The 26277-nt window shown below is 31.7% G+C and overlaps 5 protein-coding genes across 5 annotated transcripts; 4 read left to right on the top strand and 1 right to left on the bottom strand.

Moving 5' to 3' along the window:
* Window positions 1-1903: 1903 nt before the first annotated feature.
* LOC123909432 (heavy metal-associated isoprenylated plant protein 35-like) lies at window positions 1904-3788 on the top strand. Its single transcript, XM_045960273.1, has 3 exons — window positions 1904-2126; window positions 2216-2291; window positions 2408-3788. Exons 1-3 carry the CDS (start codon window positions 2064-2066, stop codon window positions 3478-3480), a joined length of 1212 nt encoding a protein of 403 aa, XP_045816229.1. The 5' UTR covers window positions 1904-2063; the 3' UTR covers window positions 3481-3788.
* Window positions 3789-5191: 1403 nt separating this feature from the next.
* Window positions 5192-7040, bottom strand: LOC123909426 (probable indole-3-pyruvate monooxygenase YUCCA10). Its single transcript, XM_045960259.1, has 4 exons — window positions 6429-7040; window positions 6011-6244; window positions 5578-5703; window positions 5192-5437 (listed from the first exon to the last, which is right to left on the bottom strand). The coding sequence occupies exons 1-4, from the start codon at window positions 7038-7040 to the stop codon at window positions 5258-5260; spliced, it is 1152 nt and encodes a 383-aa protein (XP_045816215.1). The 3' UTR covers window positions 5192-5257.
* A 7837-nt stretch (window positions 7041-14877) lies between these two features.
* Window positions 14878-16990, top strand: LOC123909415 (50S ribosomal protein L18-like). Its single transcript, XM_045960251.1, has 2 exons — window positions 14878-14983; window positions 16453-16990. The coding sequence occupies exon 2, from the start codon at window positions 16455-16457 to the stop codon at window positions 16797-16799; it is 345 nt and encodes a 114-aa protein (XP_045816207.1). The 5' UTR covers window positions 14878-14983; window positions 16453-16454; the 3' UTR covers window positions 16800-16990.
* Window positions 16991-19639: 2649 nt separating this feature from the next.
* LOC123909409 (26S proteasome regulatory subunit 6A homolog) lies at window positions 19640-22865 on the top strand. Its single transcript, XM_045960244.1, has 10 exons — window positions 19640-19831; window positions 19958-20074; window positions 20300-20407; window positions 20631-20822; window positions 20925-21116; window positions 21506-21624; window positions 21787-21874; window positions 21948-22067; window positions 22156-22296; window positions 22572-22865. Exons 1-10 carry the CDS (start codon window positions 19715-19717, stop codon window positions 22647-22649), a joined length of 1272 nt encoding a protein of 423 aa, XP_045816200.1. The 5' UTR covers window positions 19640-19714; the 3' UTR covers window positions 22650-22865.
* A 368-nt stretch (window positions 22866-23233) lies between these two features.
* On the top strand, window positions 23234-23952 carry LOC123909403 (protein RALF-like 33). The gene has a single exon (XM_045960235.1). The coding sequence runs from the start codon at window positions 23441-23443 to the stop codon at window positions 23813-23815; it is 375 nt and encodes a 124-aa protein (XP_045816191.1). The 5' UTR covers window positions 23234-23440; the 3' UTR covers window positions 23816-23952.
* The last annotated feature ends 2325 nt before the right edge of the window (window positions 23953-26277 follow it).

Raw genomic sequence — 26277 nt, 5'->3', positions numbered from 1 at the left:
TTGTATCAATTGATCATCGGTTAATATTAAATCTGCAATGTTAAAATCAAAATAATGAATGTGATTAGTGACATGACTATGGTTGTGTTTGGTCGTATTGTAAAAAAAAATTGATTTAGCAGAATTGAGTTTGATAATAACTTTCCAAATTGCACGTGATAATAACTTTCCAAATCTCACATGATAATTATTTATTATTCTCTAAATTTATGATCCGGTAGAAAAAAATCATTGATCAGGAAAGACATAAAAATATTTCGTGATGAATAATATAGTCAACAATAATTTTGATATGATATACTTTTAAAATTGATGGTGCTTATCAATTATTGCACATAATTTTAATCACAATTGGTATACTTGTCATAGTGGTTGGAAATATTGCCTTGTATTGAAGGGTTGCGGGTTCGAATCCTAGTCAAAACAAAATTGTATTATTTTTTAATAAAAATTGCAAGATAAAATGGAGGGAAAATAGGGAAAATAAATTAGGGTTTAGAGTTTGCTTGTGTATACAAGCTTATAATATAAAAGATTTCTTTAGGTTTGGATGAAGGAGAGATGATATACTTTTCTTTTTGAAATTACAAACACTATTTTTTTAAAAATATTACAAACACTATAAAATATTTTTTAAAATAGTCTAACGGTTAGAAATTTCACTCTTAATGTGGTTATGTGAAATGACTGAGGTTCGAATTCCCACATCTACATATATAATGTAACGTTCCTGTCAACTGAGTTAAGCTCATGAGACTGTATGATTGAAATATTATTCATTTATTTATCATATTATTCGTTCAAATTTCTAAAATATCAAACATATTTCAAAATTTAGACTTATTCACTCCAAATCTCCTCCTGGACTTTTTTTTTATCAAATCATTGGCTTTTGTATGATTATACATAACACATGAATCATTTGATGACAAGTTAGTTAACCATCGATCAATTTCACTTTTAAAAATAATAAGTAGAAGTGTTAGAGTTTGAATCTCGATCGTTATATATTATATTCAATATTCTCTATCAACTGAGTTATGTTTACATAGACTAACACGTGCAATGTTAAATGTTTATATATTTATCCTCATCGCACTTTATATCCGTAGGGGACCAATTTAATAATAAAATTTAATTGCAACTAAAAAACATCAAGGGTAGAAATTTCTTTAAACCCACCCAAATACACATCAATATTCATCCTCTCTTCATCCTCTCTACGGTTACTTCATCGGATGTTAATACTTAAGCACACGAGAAGACTCTAAACTAAAAGACTAGTTTAACATGAGAGAGAATTTTATGGCATGTTCAATTTCAATGTGGTACTCCTAACATTCTCATGCCCTTAGCCGACATCTATGGTGGCTTTCACTCTATTGGCATCGATCCAGTAATAGTCATTTTCTTTCAACGACTTCACTCATTTATTAGTATGCGGTAGAACACCTTAATTCATCTTTTAGGCGGTCTTTTTCGTGGTACAACTCTCAATAAAAACACTAATTATTAGGACTTAAACACATGAAGAGAGTTCAATCCAAAAAATTAATTCAATAAATAAAAGAATTTTATGACTTAAACGCCACATTAAACACTTTAAATAAGGATAGGAACTCCTCTGGCATAATGAGTCCTTTGTGAACCAAACGGCCTATAAACATAATTGTTTGTAGCTAATCAAAAACATTGGAAATTGATTTTCAAGAGAGCAAAAAAGCTGAAACCGCATCAAATGCTTACATTGACTGATAGGTGTCTACTTCTAAATTGAATTCCTTTAACTTTTTTAAAAAATCAATCAAATGACTGGTTTTATTTAAGCAGGATATTTCTTGTCTCTTTTTCGAGGTCCTTCTTTTCATGAAAGCTTACACTATTATGCTACTTTCCTTACTTTAATTTAAGCTAAAAATATTCTTTGATGCCTTTATTCTCTGCTTTTTAAGCGTTCCCATCAATTTCAAAGCACCCTTTCTCCCTAATATTCCTCTTCTCTCTACTAACATAACAATAGCATCCTCTCTCTCTGCTTTTCTCTCTCAACTTCAAACTTTCAAATGGCCGCATCAGAATCACAACCTCAACCTCCCGAACAACATTCACAGCATCTCAACTTCAAGGTAAAAAACTCTTCAACCCAACCCCTTATTTTCACTTTCATTTAATTTTTTTTTTCCTTCTGAACTTGTTACTTTTTTCTGTGTCTCAGACAACAGTGTTGAAAGTCTCCATTCACTGCGAAGGCTGCAAGAGAAAAGTACATAAAATTCTTCAAGGCATACATGGTAATAATCATTTTCATTTTTTCTTCATTTTTATTTTCAATTTTTTCACTCTGTTTTTGGGTTGTTGTTATTGTTTTCAAAATTTGATTTTATATACTCTTGTGTTTATAATCTAGGTGTTAATGACATAAAAATTGATTTGAGACAACAAAAAGTGATAGTAACAGGGAACGTAAACAGCGATATTTTGATCAAGAAATTAACCAAAACAGGGAAACATGTTGAGTTATGGCCAGAACCAACAGATTCCAAAAAGAACAAGCAGAGAAAACAACAGACCAACCCAGAATCTGAAAACAGCGAAGAAGAATTAGAAACAAACCAAACCACACAAAACGACAATGAAACAGGTAAAGTTAAAATTCTCTCTGACACATCCAAATCCAAAAACGTTGAAGTTAACGGCAACGCCGTTAAAACCAGTAACGAAAACGGCGAAGTTAACGTTAACGGTAACGTTAATAAACCCAGCGAAGGTTCCGCAACCGGGAAAACCGGTGTAGTACATGTTCATGAACCAAAGACGGAAGTGAGGAAACAAACAGTAGTGTTACCGGCTGGACCAGTAACCGAGAAAAAAGTTAGCGTCGCAGTTCAATTTCCTTGTGATAATAATGAAGATACATCAACGATTGAGAAAATCGGTGCCACCGGTGGTGCCACCGGTTCAACCGGTGGTGATAGCAGCGGAGTAAAAAAGAAGAAAAAGAAAGGGAAAGGTAAAGTTATCAACAATGACGCTAATGAGAGTGTTATTGATACCGGTGGTTCAAGTAATCGGTCACATGGTCAAGGTTATGGTCAAAGTTTTGGTCAAGGTCAAAGTAATTTTCATCAAGGTTCAGTTCCAATTTCAAATCTAGCCAATGAGGGTCCGCCACGTCATTATTACAATAACCAACAGTTTTACCCACCGCAGTACTATGGTGGTACTCCTCCTCCTGCTGCGGGTCCACCTGTTTATACGGTGAATCATCATACAGCGTATCCTAGCAGTAGTAGTTACGGTGCAGCGTATTATGCGGCTCCGCAACCGTATCAATACGCGCATGTGGTGAATTCTGGAAACGAGATGGAGAATCATGTTAGGCCGTACACGTATGAACATGAAACGTATACGACATCACAACCGTCGGATTCGTTTGTTTATTTTAGTGATGAAAATCCTAATGCGTGTTGTGTTATGTGATTTGCTTGTAATAATTGGGTTGGAGTGCTTTTTGAAAATACAATAGAATTTGTATTGGTATGGGAGAATTTTGTAATGCTGTAGATAAGAATGAATCAGTATCATCATGAAGTAAAGTAAAGTAAAGTAAAGAAAAGAAGAGTACTCCTTTGTTGCTTTGAATGAATGATGGATGGAAAGTTGAGTAGAATAATACTAGAAGAATTCTGGGTGTTTACGGCTTTTGTTTACTGGTTGTCGTTGCTCTTCATGGATATGTATCATACTAAGACAATAGAATACTCATATTTAAAAATCATTTAACTTTACTCTTCATGTTGATATAATTTTATACTTTATCCTTTCCTATAATTTAATTGATATTGCTAATTGTTATTGCTATCTGATGGAGGGAAATGGTTACTAGGACTAGGGTATAATGGGTTATCATATTGATCATCTCAGGATTGTTATCATCTATTTGTTGTCTTAAGTCTTAACGACTCTGTTGGTACTAAGAGATGATAAAAGGTATTAAGAGATGATATACATTTAGCAAATTTAATTTGTATTTTTAATACTTTGTTATCATTAAAACTTATGGAAGTAATTGTTCACAAATCAATTTTGGTCCAACATCCGTTACTTAGGTAACAGACGGTGTTTTTTTCTCAAATTTCTCATTTTTACTCATCCGCTACTTAAGTAGAAGATGAGTAAAAATAGCTCGCGCGAGAAACTCGTAGGGCGGCAAAAGAAACTCTCCAATTTGGAAACATATAAAATCCTCCACACTTATTCTTTAGTAAGTTCTAGACTCAAGAAATATTCAAAACCAAGCCTGATGCAATTTCAAAGAATCTCAAGAGTGCAAAGTTGGTAAGCAAAATGAACATCCTAATTAACTTCAAAGAACATGGCAATCACAAATAACATCTTATGACATGCAAAATGAGCAAGAGAGCAAATCAACTAAAGAGTGTATCAAAACTTATAGAAACTCTCACAAGATATGTATATATATAGTGCTCTCAATCACTAAGTGTTCAGGGTATTGTTTACACTCAAAGTACATCATGAAAGCTAACACTACCATAAGTTTGACATAACATCCGCACTTTAAACACATGCACGTAATGAACAAAAGGTATTTATTAAGGTTGTAACATGGCCAAGGTAAAGATGAGATAATCTTAAGGGTAACTAGGCCATAAAGGAGATAAATAGGCTTAGTGATTGAGACATGTTATTGTTTTTTACTGCTATGCTTGTAGTGAGCTATAAAACAAAAAATGAGATAAATAGGCTTAAAGGGGCTTAACAAAATGATAATTTGAGGGTGGGTTTATTTGGTTAGTAGCTTATAAAAGAACAAAAATTGCCTAGATTATTTTAATACATGCATGTGAAAAAGTGTTTCAACAAGAGTCAAGTCATCAAGTTCAAGTAACTAATAATAGTTATGAGTGAACTCATATAAGAAAAATAAAAGAATGGCAAAATATGTTTTTCATTCATTATAACGGTCAAAACTTGCCAAAGGCCAATGATCTATCACAAATGAAAACAAAATTAAAAAAAGAAATAAATAAATAAATAAATAAATAACAATCATGAGAACCAAAAATTAGGGTGATCGCATCTATGGAAGACCCTTGAAACGAGTGTTGTAGTTTCCAGCGCTTCTTATTGTGACTAGATAACACACTACAATTATTTGAGATTCAATTCTGAATCATACTTTTAATAACCCCCGTAGAAATTGAAGAGAGAAAACTTCTTCTTCAATAGATAATATTCATTTATTATGTAAATTGAGAGATTGGTTGATGTCCTCTGCAATTAATTCAGCATCCTCTTTGACTCCAAATAAGCCTCTCCTTGATAGTCCAGCACAATACAATCCATGATCCCCCTTCCAATGGTTCGGGTAAGCACTTTTCGGCATCCCTTTCTCATTAAGAGCATATTTGTAATCCTTCACAAAAGACATATATTAAAAAATAATCGGTTAATATAGAATTAGAAGGAGTATGAGAACTAATTGTCCAAATGATAAAAAGAGCAATATTGCACAAATATGAAATGTAAAATGTATATTGTTCTTTTAACATATACCTTAAGCCATCCATTAACTACACTTTTGTAACCGGTAGCAAAAACAATCACATCAAACTCTTCTTCTGTGTTGTTTCCAAAGACAACTTTCTTCTTCTCGATTTTCGTTATACCCGAAGGAATAACCTGTTACATCAAAATTACAAGTTACTACTCCATCCCAAAATATAAGCAAAAGGAGGTCAACAAAAGTGAATGTATCTGGAGTATTTCATATCAGTACCTTAATCTTTTTGAAAATGGAAAAATTAATTGATGCAGCTCAAACCCAAATACGAGATCAACTCAGGAATAGTACTTTAATGTTATATTAATTAAAAGTAGTATTCCAACATTTTATACAAAATTCTAAATTTATGCAATGGAAGAATATTAAATTCTTGTGTTAATTATTTTTGTACACAAATAAAGTACTATCAACTAATCAATTCACCTTTATAGCTCCCTCCTTAATCTTTCCAATAGTTCCAACATCAATAACCGGTGCCCTTCCTGAAATATTTTTGAGATGTAAAGGTCCCTCTTTGGGACGATAAATCCCATACTTAGACAGATCACCATATTTTAGTTTTGCCAAAAAAGTGATGACTATATCCACAACATTAGTCGGCATATAGTTCTGCATTTGCATCCCTTGACGAATCAAATCTCTAGTGAAGACATGAAACTACAAAAATAAATAAAACAATTAATATCACAACACACGATATATATATATATATATATATATATATATATATATATATATATATATATATATTACACTAATGTTACACTAGTTTTTTTTTAACAGACAGTTCTTTTAATCTAAATAATATTATTGTATAGGAAGTGTAAGTTAAAAAATGTACCGGACTTCGAATGACAATGGAAGGGATAGCACCCCAATTATGGAGATCATAAGCAATCTCCATTCCTGAGTTACCACAACCAACTACCAAAACATTTTTTGATTCATATTTTGAACCAGATTTGTAGTATTTGGAGTGTACCACCTCTCCTTCAAAAGTTCCTAGTCCATGCACATTAGGAATATAACCTTCACTGTTTTCACCTGTGGCAATCACAAGATAATTTGATTCATAAACTTCTGATGTGTCTTCTCGCGTGTTCTTTGCTTCAACCCTCCATTTGTTAGTAACTTCATCATACTCAGCAGACACAACCACATGACAATAGCGAGGTTTTATATTGAAATGTTCGACATATTTGTCTATGTATTGAAGAAATTGGTCTTTGGATAGGTAAGTTGGGCCTGAGGGTGGGTGAGGCATGAAAGGTAGAGAACAAAACTCACTAGCCAAATGGAGGTTTAAACGATCGTAAGCATTTCTTTTCCAAAGAGAAGCACAACAATCTTCTTTTTCGAGTATGATATGAGAGATGAAATTTTGTGTTAGGCAAGCTGAAATGGCTAGGCCAGAAGGACCGGCACCTACAATTACAACTGTGGATTCTTGCATATTGTAATTGTTGGTGACGTCCTATGATCAAAGTATCTTTGATATTTTCAAGCCAGCAAGAAGTTGTGGAATTTATAATCACGCATAGAAGCTTAAAAACATGAAATGATGCATGAACGAAACACAATTTTTTCCCATGACATTTATGTTTGATTTTACATTCATTGAATTAATATATTTTTCTTATTTAAAAAATTCTATATGAATTTTCTTTAAAAATACATTTTTCTATATATAAAAAAAAAACTTTGATAAAGTGTACCATTTATGTTAAAAATGGTATTAAAAAAATGCATTATTTCTATACTAGTATTTTTATGTTGGTCTAAATACATATAATTTAAGTTATCACATTATTCTTTGTAAATAAATATTTTCTATAAATAATATCAATTTTATTAGCATTCTTTTTTTTTTCTTTAGATGAATTGTATCATCCGTGTTAAATATGGTATAAAAAATGACAATATTTCATATATAATTTTTGTATTAGCATATGTATATTAGGCTAAATACATAGAACTTAATTTATAACGTTTTCGTATTTCTTCAATTAAAAAAAAAACGTTTTCGTATATAATTTTTGTATTAGCATATATTAGGCTAAACAAGGATGGATCCAAGAGCTTAGTATACTGGGGCCGAAAAATAGTAAAATAATCAAAATTAATGTAGGTTTTTTGTTACACTGTCTATGTAATTATTTTTTTTATGTTATAGTATTATTTTTACGAAGTTCTTGTTTAATAGTGATTGGTGACTAAAAGTCTCCGGGAAATATGTGGGACACAAAAAATGAGTTCTTCCCCCTCAATCTAATTTTGTTCATGTGCAAGAGTCAAATATCAATCTTTTGACCACTTACTTAAGAGACCCAAAACTCTTACCAATTGAAACAACTATTTTTTTTAATTAAAATGCTATATTTTTAATAACTCAACATCTATAATTGTTCGACAATATAAATATTTTTACACTATAAATACATATCAATTAAATTCTTATTTATATAATCTAAATGATAAATAATAGATATAATTACAAATTATAATATACTAATTGTATATTATATATTATGTATATATGTATGTAATTAGGGAGGGGGCCGTGGCCACTGTTTGCCCCCCTCCAGATCCGTCCCTAAGGCTAAATACATTGAATTTAATTTATAACATTAAATTGAAAATGTTATGTCGTAGTTGAAATATTTTTTTGTCCACAAATTCTGACTCAATTGAGATAAATGCCGAAATTCTTAGGTCGGGCGCCATCATTGGGGTTCAAATCCGGTTTGTTCATTTTGTGTGGGTTAGTTTTCAATAGTTTGTTATTTCGTCTATGTATCCAAAAAATGAAAGAAAAAAATTAATAGAAAAAAGAAATACTCTTCTATAAATAATATCAAAACATTATTAATAATTTAGATATAATTTAAAATACATGTCAATAATAATTCTCTTACTTTAAAATTATTTCGAAATAGTTGAACAACTTTTTAATTAATTTGATTTATTTATAATATTCTAAGAACATCTCCAACACATTATTTCTTATTTTGGGTTCTTACGTTTTTTGAGTAGGTCTTTCACGACACATCATTTATAAGTAACACACTTATTTTAATCCAATTCAGTGGTCCTTAAAATGAGTCTCTCGAGTGGACCTCACATGTCATACTTTAAGATATTTTTTTTATTTTATAAAATCATACTTTGAAATATGAATTGAATAATTTATTTCGTACAAATAAAAAATGTATTATTAATAAAAAAAATGTTTAATTAATTCTTATCATAATAAACAAAAAATATGACAAATACATGATTATGTGAAAAAAAATACATAGCATGATCGAAAACATACAAAAATACACCATTTTATATTATGTCACATAAAGATGGTTTTGTTTTTCATAAAGATGCGCTCTCCTTTCAAATTACTCCATATGTTGTAAGAAAGGAATGAAGGCGTCTAGATACTTTTATTGTTGCAATATTATCATCTAAATAATCATAATCAAAATTAATATTATAAGTATCGCTCGTCTTCGAATACACACTCCAAATCCTTTCTTGTTGATTTTTTCCATTGTGGCATCATGATGGTCATGACATGTTAAAACAAAATATGTTAGAATCTCGTTAATTTTGGTTTTCATTATAATGAAGCAAATGAACAATTTATCTATTAATTGTGCACTTAAATGTGTAGGTATTGAGAAACAATGATGAGATCGTGAGTTCACTAAATATGTGGAATGAAACTTATAAAAAAATACATTAAAATAGAAACATCCTTTGGCCCAACTTGAAGCACAATTCACATGATAAGAAACATTCTTGAGTTGATTTGTGTGGTCTAGTAATATTGGACTAACTAGAAAACAATTAATTCCAATTTTCTTTATTTTTATTGTAATTTTCGGTTTTGGAATAATCGATTTTTATTGTAAACAATAATATTTTCTTTATTTTTATTCCAATTAACTAGAAAACAATAATATTTTGGATTAAGATGCTTTTATTGTAATTTTTATTGTAATTTTCGGTTTTGGAATAATTAATCCCTAATTTCTTAGGATTATCGATGATCAAGTGAGGAATAAAAACTTTAATCCTTTAAATCTCAATTAACAATCCAAAATGTCTTAAGCGAAAGTCAATTGATCAATTATTTCTAGATCGATAATTCATCCCTATTTTCATAGTAAAACAAATGATTGAAATCATCACACAATTTATCAAGTCATGCAAAACATTACATACAAGGAATAATCAACAGAAACTAACTTCGTAATTCATTAATCATATCAAATGACAATCACATGGTTCAAGATCAAAAGTAATTAGAATCCCCTAAGGACCAATCATGGTAATTTAGCTAGATATAGTCAAATGAGAAATTACATTCAAAAGAGTAAAAGAAAGCATGATTACAAGATGATCTTGATGTGTTTCCACACTTCCATCCTTGCTTCCAGGCTCCTAGATCTCTGAATTCTGTCAAAAAGCTCTTTTTCCCAGTCAATTTTCGAACCCCTGATCCAGATCTTCGATTGCCTTTTATATATGAGGCAAGAAATTAAATTTTTTGCCTCAGGCTGCAGGAATTTCGCCCCAAGGGAAACCACGAAACTAACATGACAGCAGATTTCCGCCCCAAGCGCAGCTTTTTCCGCCCGAGGCGCAAAAATAGAAACTTCAGTTTTCTGACAGCAAAAATTTTGCCCCAAGCGCAGAAAATTTCGCCCCAAGCTAAATTACAGACTTTCACCCATTTTGATCCATTTTTCTTCCTTTTCAAGCAGCTTCAATAACCATGTAATTTCCTTCATTCCAAGCTCAAAAACGTCAAAAGGACCTCCAAAATCCCTTGAATTATATCACTTTTAGTGTGTAATAACGGAGTTATCAATTAGTGATAACAACTTGTTCGCTATTGTGAAGCATTGAAATCCTGATGAGAGTCATCAGGTGGAAGTCCTCAGTTGAATAAGGGAAAACCCTCTAGTGTGAAACACAGTGGTTCACAATTATGAGGAAGAGAAAATCCTTTACGGTGAAGCAGTTAAGTCTTCTAGCGTGAGACATATAACGAATTAACACTGGATTAGCCAACCGGTTATGTGGTGAACTCCCATAAAAATATTGTGTGTCAATCCTTTCACGATTGCTACGTATTTTGTCCAGTCTCATAATTAGTTTCTAAATCAAACAGGGTACATGTTGTTACCGGATTTAAAAAACCGTTTAAAAATAATATTCCAACCACCGAAGAGATCACTAGGTTGAGTCTCGGACTAGGTCGCTCTCTTTAAGACGTTTCGCGGCACTACCCAAATTTTTGCAAGCAGACTATCAACCACGAAGTCTGCAGGATAAAACAGTCCAGTTACAACTGTATACCGATTTGTTGTTGCACTGTACAAATCGGACAAAGAATACATCTTCTTTAATGGTACTACGATATCATTCGAATTCATACTACTATGTCAATATATGAGTCAGTGGTACTACAATACCACCTACATTAATATTACAATATCAATCAATAATGGCACTGAGACCATTCAAATATGATACTTTGACCGTTCTCATATGATAACTAAGACCATTCTCAAATCAAAGAGAAAATAGTGTTATATACATTCTTAATTTGTAGGAACCCACAATTCTTTGATCATTGTTAAACCAAATTACTACAAGGAAAGATAAGAAGTAAGTCGTAACCCATCATCATCGATCTGCTTCTTGCACATGCATTACACCAGAAAGAGATGTTTAATTAATTTAGACCATTGTATTGTATTGTAACGTAAAGTTGATTTATATGTTTCTATGTTACTCCCACTTGATTTCTCGTTCGTTGATCTTGAAGGAGAAGAGATGTTTTAGACTTGATTTATGGTGCATAAGTGAGATAAATTTTATATATCATGCATAAATTTATCTTTATCATTGAATCAATAAATCTGACCATTAAATCAAATAAAATATCTTTAGATATATTAATTCGATAATAAAAAAAACTTGTGCGTGTCTCGTGAACTTAACTCAGTTGGCGAGGATATTACATTATATATGCAGGAGGTCGGAGTTCGAATCCATGTCATTTCACTCTTATACCTTAAAGGTAAAATTTATATCCACTAGACTACTTGACCAAAATGTTGTGAAAAACAGACATAGAGAAAATAAAAGAATGCAATCACAACACAAGAATATAACGTGAAAACTCCAAAATTGGAGAAAACATCACGGTGTCGTTCTCAAAACCGACAACCAGAGAATAAACACTATGTGATAATTGTTACAATACATAGACTTTACTCTCAACAACCTCATGATCTAGTACACCAACACTCTCCAAAAATAAATATTTGAATTACATCTAACAATACTCTAAAACAAGAGCACAAATATAACCGTAAAATATTTTTAGGTGCTACTGCATGGTGTGTCAAAACATGGAACTTGAGATCTCTAAGCTCCATCAACCTTCACTTTTCTAAACATTCTAGAATTTACATTTCAATTGACCCCAATACAAAAAATTAAATACATAACTTATGTGTGATTTAAGAAGAAAAAAAAAAAAAATTGTGCACATTATACAAAATTGTTTTAGCGTCATTTAGTAATTTGATTTTGATCTAAAAAAGTTCAAACCATATACTCCCGGTTTCCTTCACTCCTGACGATTTGAGTATACAAATTAAAAAAAAAATATGTAAGTAATTTTGTATATTTATGTAAAAAAAGAAGAAATTATTATTTACGTCTCAAAATAAATGATCTGATTAATTAATTTTACACATGTTATGAAAAAAATATAAAAATATTATAGAGAGAATAATATTTTTAGTTTTTTACTAACTTTCAAAAAAATATTTTTATTCAATGAACTTTAATAAGTAGGGTTGTCAATTTGCATCCGGTGGAGCGGATCCTCGTGGGGATTGCCCCGTTCAGAGCTCCGAAAACAAAGATTTTATCTCCGTGTAGATGGGGATGGAGGCAAAAACCCCCTACATACACTTTAGGGCGGGGATCGGGGACGAAGCATCCGTCCTCGTGGATTCCCCGAATCCGTCCATATATGATCATTCATACTTTGCTATGGAATATCATGGCTATTAGGTTTTGTATGATTATTAGTAGTCAAATGTTTTTGCAATGTTTTTTGGTTATTAATGCATTATGTGTTGTTTTTATTTTTTAAAAAAAGAAAGATGCAAAATATTTGTTTTTTTGCATAAGACAGAAAAAATAACGTCATAGTACTGTCATAATTTGACCGAAAAATATAAAAATTTTGTTAATATTTGATATACGTAGATCTTCGCGGGAACCGTGGGAATCTGTGGGGACGAGGACAAATATTCCCTCGTGGAGACGGGGATGGAGGCAAAATTTCCCTCGCATACACTTTGAGGCAGGGAATTGAAAAGCTTCCCCTGCAGATTCTCTGTCCCGTTGACATCCCTATTAATAAGTATCGGTGTATTTACGATTATATAAATAAAGTTTAATAATTAAAATACTCTGACAGTGTAATGTCACTTTAGACTATCAACCAATTAAAATTATTCTATCAAAATTATTCTATCAGACACATGAAATCAAATCAAATCAAATCTTTCCTATAATATTTGTTTTCTTCTAGTGTCTCTTATTTATTTGTTTACAGAAAAAATCCTATGATATTGATATTCATTCTATTTGGATCGATGTATAGAAATTCTATGCTGATTCAAAGACCTGCCGATTCAATATTTTTTGGGCTAGAATTTATCCTCATGTTTCATATATCAATTTTAAGGACACGTTGTTTTTAAAAGACCTGCCGATACCACCATTTTATATTAATCTTCATGAGTACATGTTTACCATTTTAAAGTTAGAACAAACGATGAGATGAGAATGTCATCGCTCTCCAAATATCTTAATTAAATGTGATAAATAACTCTTCATAAATCTTGTACCAAGAAAAAAAAATCATAAATCAATTAAAAAACAAATGGTATTGAAAAAAACAAAAATTGGTTGAAACTTGAATGGGGATGGCCAAGAACAGTGCAACTGAAAACTTAGTATAAGAAGGAGAGAGTCGACAATGAAGAGGAGTGAAAGATTGCAAAATGATGCAAATCAAATTGTTAAAGAAGAGACATGATCAAGAAAATATTCATTGAGAAAGATTTCAGTTGATTTTTTCTATTTTTAATTTTTAGGATGATTCGTCTGATAGAATAATTTTAATTGGTTGACAGTGTAGAATGACATTACACTGTCAGAGTATTCTAATTAAACTCATATAAATATATTATAGATGCTGAATTAAGAGTGATGTAAGGAGTATATTAATTAGAAAATATAAATAAAAAAATTAATATTAAAATGATGTGTTTATTAAAGTAGAACAATGTATGTTTTTCTTTTAAGTAAAAAATAATAAAAAAAAGTATGTTTTAATATAAGGGATAGATAGAAGAATGAAATTTATGCTTAATTTTCTTGGATATTTTTTTTTCTTTCTTATTCTTGCACATGTTTTTGTATAAAAGGGGATATGGTAGTGCAAGAACTTGTATATTATTTCCACACAAGAAAAAAATAATAGTGTAATTCAAGTATCTCTCAAAAAAAATTAAGGGTGTGTTTGGTAACATAAATAAGCTAGTTTATAATTTATTATAGTAGCTTATAAATTTGTTTCAAAATATTAGAGGTGTTTGGTAACAAGTTTTTTATTAGTTTATAGCTTTTTATCAGATGTTATTTCAAGTAGCATTTGAACTTATAACTTATAACTTTTTACCTTTTATTTCAATTTTAACCTTATTATTTTAATAAAAAAACTACCCACTCATGAAAATAACTACCTGCTCACATAAAATAATCATATACGTTTATGTTATTTTATAATTATAAAAGCTAAATTTACTAAACATTTTAATTTCATTCTATCGGTTTTTCAACTATCAACTAAAAGTTAGCTTATCAATTATTAACTAACTTTTCAGCTATTAACTAGTTTATAGCTTAATTTTACCTAATAGTGTAATTCACTCTTATATTTAATTTGTGTATTTTTCCGTGAATTAAGAGTATAATAGCATGTAGAAAACTAGAAATACAAAACTTTTTTTCCTTAAATAAAATGATTTTAATTGATATGCAATGACGATATAAAATAAGTTTACATGATCCTCCCATAAATAATCATTATTTTGTCATGTTATGTCAAGAAAATAGGATAAAATGACGGAAAATATGATTGATATCGATTATTAGTATAAAATTATTTTACACCATCTTATATCAATTAAATCCTAAATACTAATTCAGGTAGAGACTAAAACTGCTTCCCTCTCGTGCATTCTTCGCCGCCGTCACGTCCAGTCCGGCAACCCACTCCCTTCCCGTTCCCGTCACAAACAGGTTCGCAAGATTCTTCTGCTTTCATTTTTTGTTATCGTCGCTAAACATTTCTTTATTGTTATTTCTGTTACTGGATTTGGATTTTATAGCTTCTTTTCCATTGTTTGTTAAGTGTATACGTTGAAATTTAATTTTATATTTCTTTTCTAATTACATGAACTTGATGTTTATAAGTATATTTTCCCAATCCTATTATTAGAAATTAATTTGAAAAATTAAACCTAATTTTGTAATACTGTTGCTAAGATTGGGGAGGGATTTTGGAAGTTTCAATATGGATTTTACAAGGCATGTATGTTTGGAGTAGCGGCGAGTTTCGCAAAATCGCCGTGATTTTGTTGAAACTTCATAATGTAGCTAGCTTTTGTTGTAATTGTGGTGGCTTACCGTGATTCTGTCGATCTCACCGCAAATCACTGCAACTACCTAGTTCATGATAACATTGAAGTTTGTTCATAAATATCATTTTCAGAAAAGGGAATTGGTCAAAGGTGCAGGATTTAAGTATTACATTGTATCCACTTTCTTCACTTTCTTGTGTTATTCCAAGTGTATTTTAATGAATATTTTGATATAGGTTAAGATATTCTGATACAGGAGAATCTATATACAATAATGAACATGAAAAAACATAGAATAGAGATAGCATTTCCCTTGAACTAGTCATGTTTAGAAAAGCCAGTGTGAACCCAAATTTGAAGGTCAATCTCATGACAATTTAGGGTAAAAGAAACATCTTTATCATTATCGTTATGAGCATATTAATCCAACCATAAAAAGCTATTATGAGGTAATAATTATCTTGTGCTTCTCAATCATGTTGGTAAGATTATTCTGAGAAAGTAGAGATCTACAAAGAATAAAGAAGTGGCTCTATGTTTCTCTTCTAGATTAGGATATAATGCACATACTGTTAGAAATGAAGTGTGAGGATGAGATATGCAAATCTTTTTAAGTATTGCAATGCCAACAAATTCTTGAGTTTAGTGGAATCCTTGAATTACTAATATGCGATCTTACAATGGAAGAATATTCTTTAAATATGCTATTCGGTGACATAATTTTCTGTGCAAATTACTGCTTGTCCTTTTTGGTATCAATATTTTATATGTAAAATTTGAAAGAGAAGCCCTACATAGTCCATAAATTTAGGTGGTTTTGCATCATATAACCAGTCCAGGAATGTTGAAAACAGGAAATGTTTATATTTAATTGATCTTTTGAAATTTGCATATGCAGATATGCTAGGTTGTTAAAACATGAAATGAACTTGTAATTTGTGGATACATTGCAATGCTTGACTTCATATTTGATTATAGTTTTCCACTGTGGTAGAAAGTTGATGATTTTTTAAGATTGTTTTTCTTTTTCGTTTCTTGAGTTATGTATGACCCTGTTATGCCAAAAATAAGTGAACATTTTAAAAATATTCTTATTTTTATTTCAACTATGGTTATATTGCAAAACAGATATGGTTATCCCACCTCCAGTCAGGCCTCCCAGGATTACAAATTTTCTCAAACCTTATGTTCTGAAGATGCATTTCACGAATAAGTATGTGACTGCTCAAGTTATCCACACTCCAACTGCTACTGTTGCCTCTTCTGCAAGCTCACAGGAGAAAGCCTTGAGATCAAGCTTGGAAACTACTCGGGATGTTGCTGCAGCAGCAAAGATTGGGAAGCTACTTGCAGAACGCCTTTCGCTTAAGGACATTCCTGCTGTTTCTGTTCATTTGAAGAGAGAACAGAGGTATCATGGAAAGGTAAAAGCGGTTATTGATTCTCTCAGGGAAGCTGGTGTTAAGCTGCTTTGAGTCATGATTTTTGTATGTTTTGTTGTACATGAGAGAGATCATCCTTTTTGAACCTTGTCTTCTGGGAATGTGAGATGAAAGGCTTTTGTATTATTGATGTAGGAAATAAGAATGCTAATTAAACTTCTGCTGCTCATGTTTATTTTTATCATCACACCATCAAAAGTTGTTCATGGAACATATTTCACTGAGATTCAATTTAACAAGGTTAACTAGATACGTATTAACATAGAAACTAGAGTGAATTGGATGGAACCTGATGATCTTCTCGGGCAGTGATATCCCCCAAAGCAAGGGTCCAAAAAAGGATAGAAAGTACTGCTAATTCTGATTTGTATCTTAAGTCTTTCCACTTCTATTCAAGTGAACGGGGGCATTTTTGCATTCCTTGTGGCTACACAAATTGGAAAAGTTTCAGTTGTTATCGGAGCAGGTAATCTCACCTGCCCTGCTTGATGATTGTTGTTTTGGTTTCATGGTGTCCCTCTACCTCATATGAGGTTGAAGCGCTGGGTTTATGGCAAGCCTGGGTGCGCTGGGTTTATGGCAAGCCTGGGTGCGCTGGGTTTATGGCAAACCTGGGTGTGGCTTGCAAAATTGCAAATGGTATTTTGGGTGATAATGTTTATTCAATTGAATTTGAAAATTGAATTTGGAACTACAGTATCATCAGTAAGTGTGAATCTATTCTTAGTATTATATTTGGAGTCAAATTGAGGATTAGTTAACATCACTTTTTTCATTAGTCATCAAGTTTGATTTATGTTGGAGTACATTTGTGTAAAAGTGAATTGAACACTAATTTTGAGCATAAGAAAAATTGAGTCGACGATAAAATGATTTATGTTTGACTATATTAATGTAAAAGTGAGTTGAATAATAAATATAAGTGTAAAAATTAGTAGTTCAAACTCAAAAGCTACAAATTCTAACTTCAAATTAAAATTAACTTTGGAGGCAAAAAAAAATCAATTTTATTCGAGAGTAACCAAACATGTCAAATTAATTTTACACCTCCGGAATCAATCTTTTCTCCAAAAAAACCGATTCACTTGAGCCTCTCTTGTCTATTGCTGTCGTGAAGAAGAAAAATAATAATTTGATTATCTTAATTGAATGCCACAAAAATTGTTTGTATTTTATAAAAATCTTAATTGAATAACACAAGATTCTTTTATCATAGAAAAATCTTTTAAAACTTCTTGAAATCTCAATCCAATGTACCCTTAATCTTTCTCACAATAGAGCCAAACATACACTTAAAATTACAAATTATAGCTTCAATGCAGTGTGCGCTATGCTTTCTCTAATGGAGATTCCTCCTCACTTGATTTCAAGCATCCTCACTTGCATGCAAATTGCAAAAATCCACACTTCCATTCCGTAGGCCGATAGACAAGAGAGGCTCAAGTCACACAAGAGTCATATTATGGTTATTTATTGAGATCTTCGGAGAGACTCGTTCCTGCTATTTACTTTATGGTGAGTCTCTTCTTTCATTACATTTCTCACTTTGTGCCTCAAAATATAAATAACCCTAAAATTTTAAATTTGCCTTGCTTTAGGTTTGTTAGATTAACTCTTCTTTCATTCTGTATGCTTTTCTGGGTTGCTGTTTGGTATTGCTGTAAAATGTTAGAAGTGTTGGTCATTGTGAAGAAGCTATGTTGTGACTTTGTAAATTGAATTTTTGTTTAGTTTCTGAATTTTTGAGTTATTTGTTTGTCTTTACCCTTCATAATTTTCAGTGGCTTCCATATTTTGAGCTAGAGCTTCATTTGGTTTAATTCAGGATTTTGCAACATAGTAAGATTATTTGTCATTCTTTATTTTGTTGAAGAATTTCCAAAATATATTTTAAATGATGCAATGGTTATTTAAATATATCGGTATGAATTTGAAACAATGTGTATGTTGGTTTAGTCTTGTAACTTTTCGCGAATAGGAGTGAATCATAGATACTGTTTTAGATTAACATTACAAAAAAAAATTCATATATCAGACTAACAAAGCACTTGAATTATACATATTTTTCTTTTCAATGTTTACTCTATTTCTTTGTCTACTATCAATTTATTTTGCCTTTTTGTTTAAACTTATTTTGTGTAGCGTGATTCTGTTGATCAAGTATGGAGCTGGTTTCTATATATTGAAGAAAAGAAGAATGCAGGATAAAATAGTTGACAATCTCATTAGGTATTAGGGTTTAGACACTTTCATTAGGGTTTAGACACTTACAAGTGAATATTCTTCCACTGTGATTAAAATTAAAGCCTCGTGGAGTGAACCAAAAGCTCCTCCATCCACTAGCTCAGGCTGGATACCAAGAGAATAAAAACAAGCAGCCAAGATAAGAGACAAACCTGCACTAACCAAGTTCTGCAGCAGACCGAGTATAAACAGAACCACGCTAGCGCACAAAGATTAACCGGTGCACCAGCAACAGTACAGCAGAATCAGAACACAACTAGTGACTGGAATTGCCACCACAGTACCACAAAGATCAGGCTTTCTATCTAATTTTGTAATTGACAACAGTGAATGTGCATCAATACTTATTTACTGTTGACATGAAAAATTATTGAAAGTGCATTAGTACTTTTTAACTGTTGGATTATATTAATACTTGGTTAATATTTATGTATTCAGTAAAAAATGGGTTAAACTTTATGTTTCAATTTATTTGAATTAATCATTTGAAAGTTCACATTTCAGTAGAAATGTTCTTCACACAGTTGAGAAGTCCATTATCAAATTCTTGCAAAAGATACTATACTAATGCGGTTTTTTTAAATTTAATTATAAAAATGATATTTTTACATGGAAGTATTAAAAAAATTCTCTCAAACTTATATATTTGCAAATTTATATATACCTTGTGTGGCGCATCGGTATACACACTAGTTGTAATCGATATGGCAAGGGCAATGGGCGAAGATGCAGACCTCGAAGATGACCAATTTGCGAACATGACCACCGATGAAATCATCAGAGCTTCTTGTGATCTCGATAACGAGATTCGCGTCCTTAAGGTTCCCTTTCTCTTTTTAATTTTTCTACGTGTAACTTTACCGCATTCTACTCACTTAGTTGCATTAGGTTTGCATTGTTTTGTTGTGTTTCCGATTTTGGTTGAATTGTTTATGTTGTGGCTGTAGAAAAACTTGAAGAAGATGAATCTGGAATTGGAATCGTACGAAGAGAATATTAAATCGAATCGGGAGAAAATTAAGCTCAGTAAAGAATTACCATACCTCATTGGTAACATTGTTGAGGTAGTTTACTATTAATTGCTTTGCGTTTTGAGTAGCGCTTTTATGTTAGTGAATCTGTCTACTGTCCTATGCTATCTTTGGGTTTCATTGGGAAAGCACATGCTTTTGTATTATGAATGAATCTTCTGGAATTGATGGCAATAGATTTTGATGGTATTATATGATTCTCCTAATTTTATGCATTTTTTTTCTTCCAATTATGACATGATAATGTTATGCATTTAGATATTGGCATTGAATCCAGAAGATGAAGATGAGCAAGATGATGCCAGTACTTATCTTGACTACCAAATGAAGAGATTATCTGTTGTGCTAAAAACATCAACCAGAAAGGTGACATAAACCATTTCATAGTGTTTGGAGTAGAAATATATGTTCTCATATTTCAATATTCATTGTTCCTATACCATTTTAACATTGTTTGGTTTATGTTTTATTTTCTGCCTTTGGTTTTAAGGGTCTTAGTCAACAATTGTTAGATATTTGAACGAAAGCTCTTCATATAACATGTTGCAACCATTAAACTCATTAAGTTTTTCTTTTGACTGTACTACAGACAATCTTTCTTCCAGTCGTCGGACTTGTTGACCTCCACAAGCTAAAACCTGGTGATCTGGTTGCTGTAAACAAAGATAGTTTCTTAATCATGGAAACTCTTCCTCCGGAGTATAGTTCTAGAGTTAAGGCTATGGAAGTTGATGAAAAGCCAACAGAGGACTACAATGACATTGGTGGATTAGAGAAGCAGGTAATTTTGTACTAATTTATTGAAGCACTTAAGTTTTTATTGTGAATTTGTGGTCATTAATATAACTGGATCTTCTCATTCAATAACTGTTTTTGTCAAAAGATCCAAGAATTAGTTGAAGCCATCGTTTTGCCATTGACTCACAAGGAGCGCTTCCAGAAGATAGGAATTCGTCCTCCCAAGGGAGTTCTCTTATATGGTCCTCCAGGAACTGGGAAAACTTTGATGGCCCGTGCTTGTGCAGCACAGACAAATGCCACTTTTCTGAAGTTAGCAGGTCCTCAACTGATCCAGGTATGACAATCTAAATCAATTTTATCTTTTTATCTTTTAATCCATTATATATTTCTAACCGTGGATAAAATGAGATACAATAACGCTCAGTTTTTCGTTATCTTGAGTAGAGTCTTTTCTTGGCTAATGTTTTCTTCGGTGCATGTCAATGACCCTGCTGATCGTAGTTTTATTTATTTATTTCTTATTTCTTATATTCTTTATTTTGAGTACAAGCCTGCTTGGTTACTAGTATCTGATTCTGATGTTTACTATCTATCTAACAATGGTCAGTCTCGTTCCCTCTATTTCATTTGTACTCCTTCCTTTGTTGTTTGTGTAAATCGTATTTCCCATCTTTTTATTGCGAATTTGGGATTAATATTTGACAACATTGAAATTTTACACAGACGCTCATAGGAGCTGGAGCAAAACTTGTTTGTGATGCATTTCGACTTGCAAAAGAGAAGTCGCCATGCATTATATTTATAGATGAAATTGATGCAATTGGTACAAAGCGTTTTGACAGGTATTACTTATATGCAAGATTTTCGATTAACTTCCCAATATATATTGTTTTCTTCATTTTGTGGTAGAGGGAGTGTTTATTATTTCATGTATAGAATTTTAGATTGCAAAAGTAGGTATTAAAATTCAGCAACCTCATGATTCATATTGTGGCTGATTGCAGTGGAACGAGTGGGGACAGGGAGGTACAAAGAACAATGTTAGAGTTGCTTAATCAGCTTGATGGTTTTAGTACTGATGACAGTATTAAGGTCTGTCTTTAATTTTTCATATTTTTATGGTCGATTGCAGGTGATCAAAGTGCCATTTTCTTGTCAATTGCAGGTGATAGCAGCAACTAACCGTGCAGATATTCTTGATCCCGCCCTCATGCGTTCTGGTCGATTGGACCGTAAGATTGAGTTTCCACACCCAAATGAAGAAGGAAGAGCTCGAATTCTGCAGGTATGTTATTCAAACTTCATCTGATTTTTTCCTCTTTCTTTTTTTCGCAACAGAATATTTGATGACTGATTCCACGTTGATATTTCAGATCCATTCAAGGAAGATGAACGTTCACCCGGATGTCAACTTTGAAGAACTAGCTCGGTCCACAGATGATTTCAACGGAGCACAACTTAAGGCTGTCTGTGTTGAGGCTGGCATATTGGCTCTACGTCGTGATGCAATGGAGGTTTGTTTTCTTCCATATTTGAAACAACTAATTATCTAACAAGATGTTGGGTTGATATTTGTATCTGAAAATTTTATTAGAACCATACCCTCCTTTTGTTGTTCCTTTTTTCTCTTCTGTTGTGAATTCATATTGCTAAAATTTACAATGCTAGTGTATAGTCATCAAATCTTTATATATCTGTTGCCGTAATTATTGCCATTTTTTCGGTTCAATTCAGTGCCAAAACTCAAGACGAACTTAATTTGTATCTTTTTTTTTTGTCTCAAATGCAGGTGAACCATGAGGACTTCAATGAAGGTATAATTCAAGTCCAAGCAAAGAAGAAAGCAAGCTTAAACTATTATGTTTAAGCCAGAATCTCGAACAAGGCAACATTTCGTTTTCGAGTTTAAAACAAAAATTTAAAGTAAATAATTACCCTACCTCGTTGGTAAATGGTAACATTGTTGAGGTAGATTACTATTAGTTGCTTCACACGTCTCTTATGTGCCCTCCCTCCCCTCCATCTTTGGTCTACCATTAAATATATGGAAGGCATTATTAGGTACCCTTTAAAGTTAAACATAGTCAAGCATCTTTTATTAATCATTATCTCAATAATTATAAAATTACTATAGTTATTCATAATTGATAATAGTATTTGATGTAAATAATAATAAATAAATTGTAGGTATTGTTAACTTAAGCCCTAAGAGTATGTTTTAAAAGAATTCGAAAGTAATATTTCAACTTTTAAATACACAACTTTTAAAACGGATATTTTCACATTTAATTTCTAAATAAAAGGGTCTAAATTCTTAAACCAATCTATTTTTGATAGTTAAATAATATCCATAGTCCTATTTATCAACGCGTATTCCTTATTTTATTAGTGCCATGTTGTATTCCATTTTCAATATTTCATGCTTCCAACTCAAACAAACACCGAGTAACGACAACGTTAACAAGTGCTTATTCAAAGAATCACAATGGCACATACGTAAATCAAGTGTCCTATTTTTCAACAATAAAGGCTTTTTAAAGTTTTTAAAGTTCACAACTGGCACATTTAATTTCATATTCATACCATACCATAGCTTATAATAATTTCATTCATTCATTTCATCTGAAAAACATAAACTAAAACAAATTTCATTCATCAATGGCAAGTTCATCTTCCTTAACCTTCATCATGATCATCATCACCGCCACTACACTATTGGCGATGAGTTTCACTCCGACCGCAGTTGCTGGTGGGGACCACAAATTTGAAATGGGATTGGGATGGGCATCCTTAACAAAGCCACTTTGTAAAGGCGGCTCAATAGCCGAATGTCTAGGAGATGAGGAATTTGAGCTTGATTCTGAGATCAATCGGCGCATTTTAGCTACCACTAAGTACATCAGCTACGGTGCTATGAAGAGGAACACAGTTCCATGTTCTCGTCGTGGTGCTTCGTATTACAATTGTCGACCCGGTGCTCAGGCTAATCCTTATAGCCGTGGTTGCAGTGCAATTACCAGGTGCAGGAGCTAAATTATTATTATTATTTTTTTAATATTAATGGTAATTGATTATTGTTTATGTTGATCAATGTTGATGATGAATATAGTGCTACTGTTATTTGGATTTGAACGTGTTTTGTAAAATTAAATCTCTCTTCTTTTTATTTATTTATGTTGCATTTTTGTGTGTGTTAACTCTCCGGCCGTGAAGACACTCTTCGGTTATACATGTCTTGGTGCGGGCATTCAGTGTTTGACATAGATATGACAAAAACACTTATGATTATACTGAATTATGTTATTTTTTAAAATTATTGTTTGTATTAATGCGTCAATGTTCCTATCATGTCTGATGTTCTTATCTGTGTTTGTGCTTTATAGCTCTCCGGTTCTCATATGGAGGACTATGAATAATTCAAAATTTGGTTGTTAATTAGTAAATAAAATCTTAATGAAACCTCTTAAAAATTGAACTTACTCTTTTTTTCCATTTATTTTTACTGTATATTGAAACCTCTGTCCGTGGTGATAGTCAGATTTTAAATGAAATACGTGGTGTTCAATCCACTTATACAATTGATTTTAAGCCAATGTCATAGTCCTCAAATATAAAGGTTCTCCTCGCAACCAAACAATTGCACCATAGCTGATAGTTTGACTTACAGATAAGTGACTTCTTGTATCAATTTTTTTGGGATCAAACGTCGTCCTATTGATGTTGTGAGTCAACAACAATGCAGATGTATCGTATGAAAGAACTTATGTTTTACAATTTTAAGGCGAGCAAGTGTGAGTAAAAAATCTCACATCGGTGTGCCACGCATGAAGTGATGTGACTAATATATATACTTAATATTTTAAATGGTTGCTCTTAGTTCAATTATAATCCTCCGTACATTTGGGCTCTCGTCATGACCCAATCCTTTGTATTCGATTATGCGGGGAACTGAGTCAATCAAAGCGAATTTCAGACAATCATGTGTTTGTTGTTGTAATTAGTAATCCTCCGTATATTTTTGTTAAAAAATTGTGTTTAAATAACATTTTCCATTGATCAATATACTAATAAAAAAGTAAAAGCAGTATGCTGGAAGAGGTTTTTTCTATTATAGTTGTTGTTGACTCCCCATCTTTTCTATTTTTTTACACATATTTTGATAGGAAAAAAAAATTGAACTCTCATTATCTGTCTTATATGATTAAGATACTTGTTAATGAGTTGTTAAGAGTGGACCCTTGTTAAACCATTGGTTATTTATACATTAGGACCCCACAAGTTGTTTCCATTTTTTTTCAAACATGGCAAGCATGTATCAACTATCAAGGTTTGGGTAAGCTTTCTACTATTTACTACTAGTCACTTTCAGAAAATATTTAAGAGGTGAGCTTCTATAGGTCATGCTGTTGGGGGAGGGGACCAAGCTAAAAGCCCTTAAATTGTCAATGAGACAGGCTAGTGATTCAATAATTTTTAATTAGTACTTGCCTTGCCTAACAATTGGCCTTGTTTACCATATATTTAAATGGTATTAACCACCTAGTTAGTTTGATGGTATAAGATTGAGATTTTGAAGTGTGTTCTTTAAATTTTAAGTTTGAAATTCTTTAGATCTTAAATTTGAATTCTTCCGATGTCAATTTCTAAACTTTGCTCTAGTTTAATTGGGCCTCTCACTAATAGGTAATGAAATTGATCTCTCAAATTAATCATTTTTTAGGTTAAATATCAAGTTTAAAAATATAAATAAATGGTACTATTATCGGACTTTACTTTCTAGGATTTGGAACATATAATTGAAATGAAAGGTTAGATGTAGGCTTAGTAGTGCTCCGCGACTCCTTTGATTGATCGAGAAAGAAAGAAAAAAAAAAGATGTTAATTATCGCGACAGACAAAGTCACAAATTTGTCACGAAAAAGGAATGGACGGTTGAAAAGTGTCTTGGCTAACGATACATATAGGGTGGTTGTTGTGTTGACATCTTTGACTTTAAACTATCCATTATGCCTTTGTGATGTTAATTTTTCGCTATACACAACGTTTCTCAAAAAAATATTGCTCTTATTTATTTGTTTTTTTCATTACTCAAGGAAACAATAATTGTTTTGTAAAAAAATACTTATAGCTATTTAAAGAAGAAAAAAAATTATTGTTTTTTTTTTACGCGAAAAAAATGGGGCGTATAGTGAAATGAGTATATTTTAAAGAATATATACCCAAAAATGGGCGTGTTTATTTCTTGAGAGGAATGAATACGGATTAATTTATCAACATCATAAGAAAAAAAATAATTCATAATTAAAAATTGGCTAACCATATATAAATGAGACAGTGGTTATAATTTGTCACTTTTAAATGTTGCCACATAGAATTTTTTTTTTTTTTTGCAAAATAATTCCTTACTAAATAGTATATTTTTATAATTTATATAGCCACAAAACTAATTTATTAATTAATAATAGGTTTGTGACACCCAAAGATGTGGTCTCCCT

This window comes from Trifolium pratense, linkage group LG1, assembly GCF_020283565.1.
Source record: "Trifolium pratense cultivar HEN17-A07 linkage group LG1, ARS_RC_1.1, whole genome shotgun sequence".
In the NCBI taxonomy this organism is placed as follows: Eukaryota; Viridiplantae; Streptophyta; class Magnoliopsida; order Fabales; family Fabaceae; genus Trifolium; species Trifolium pratense.
The sequence above is the reverse complement of the archived record's forward strand: the minus strand, read 5'-3'. Positions and strand labels throughout refer to the sequence as shown.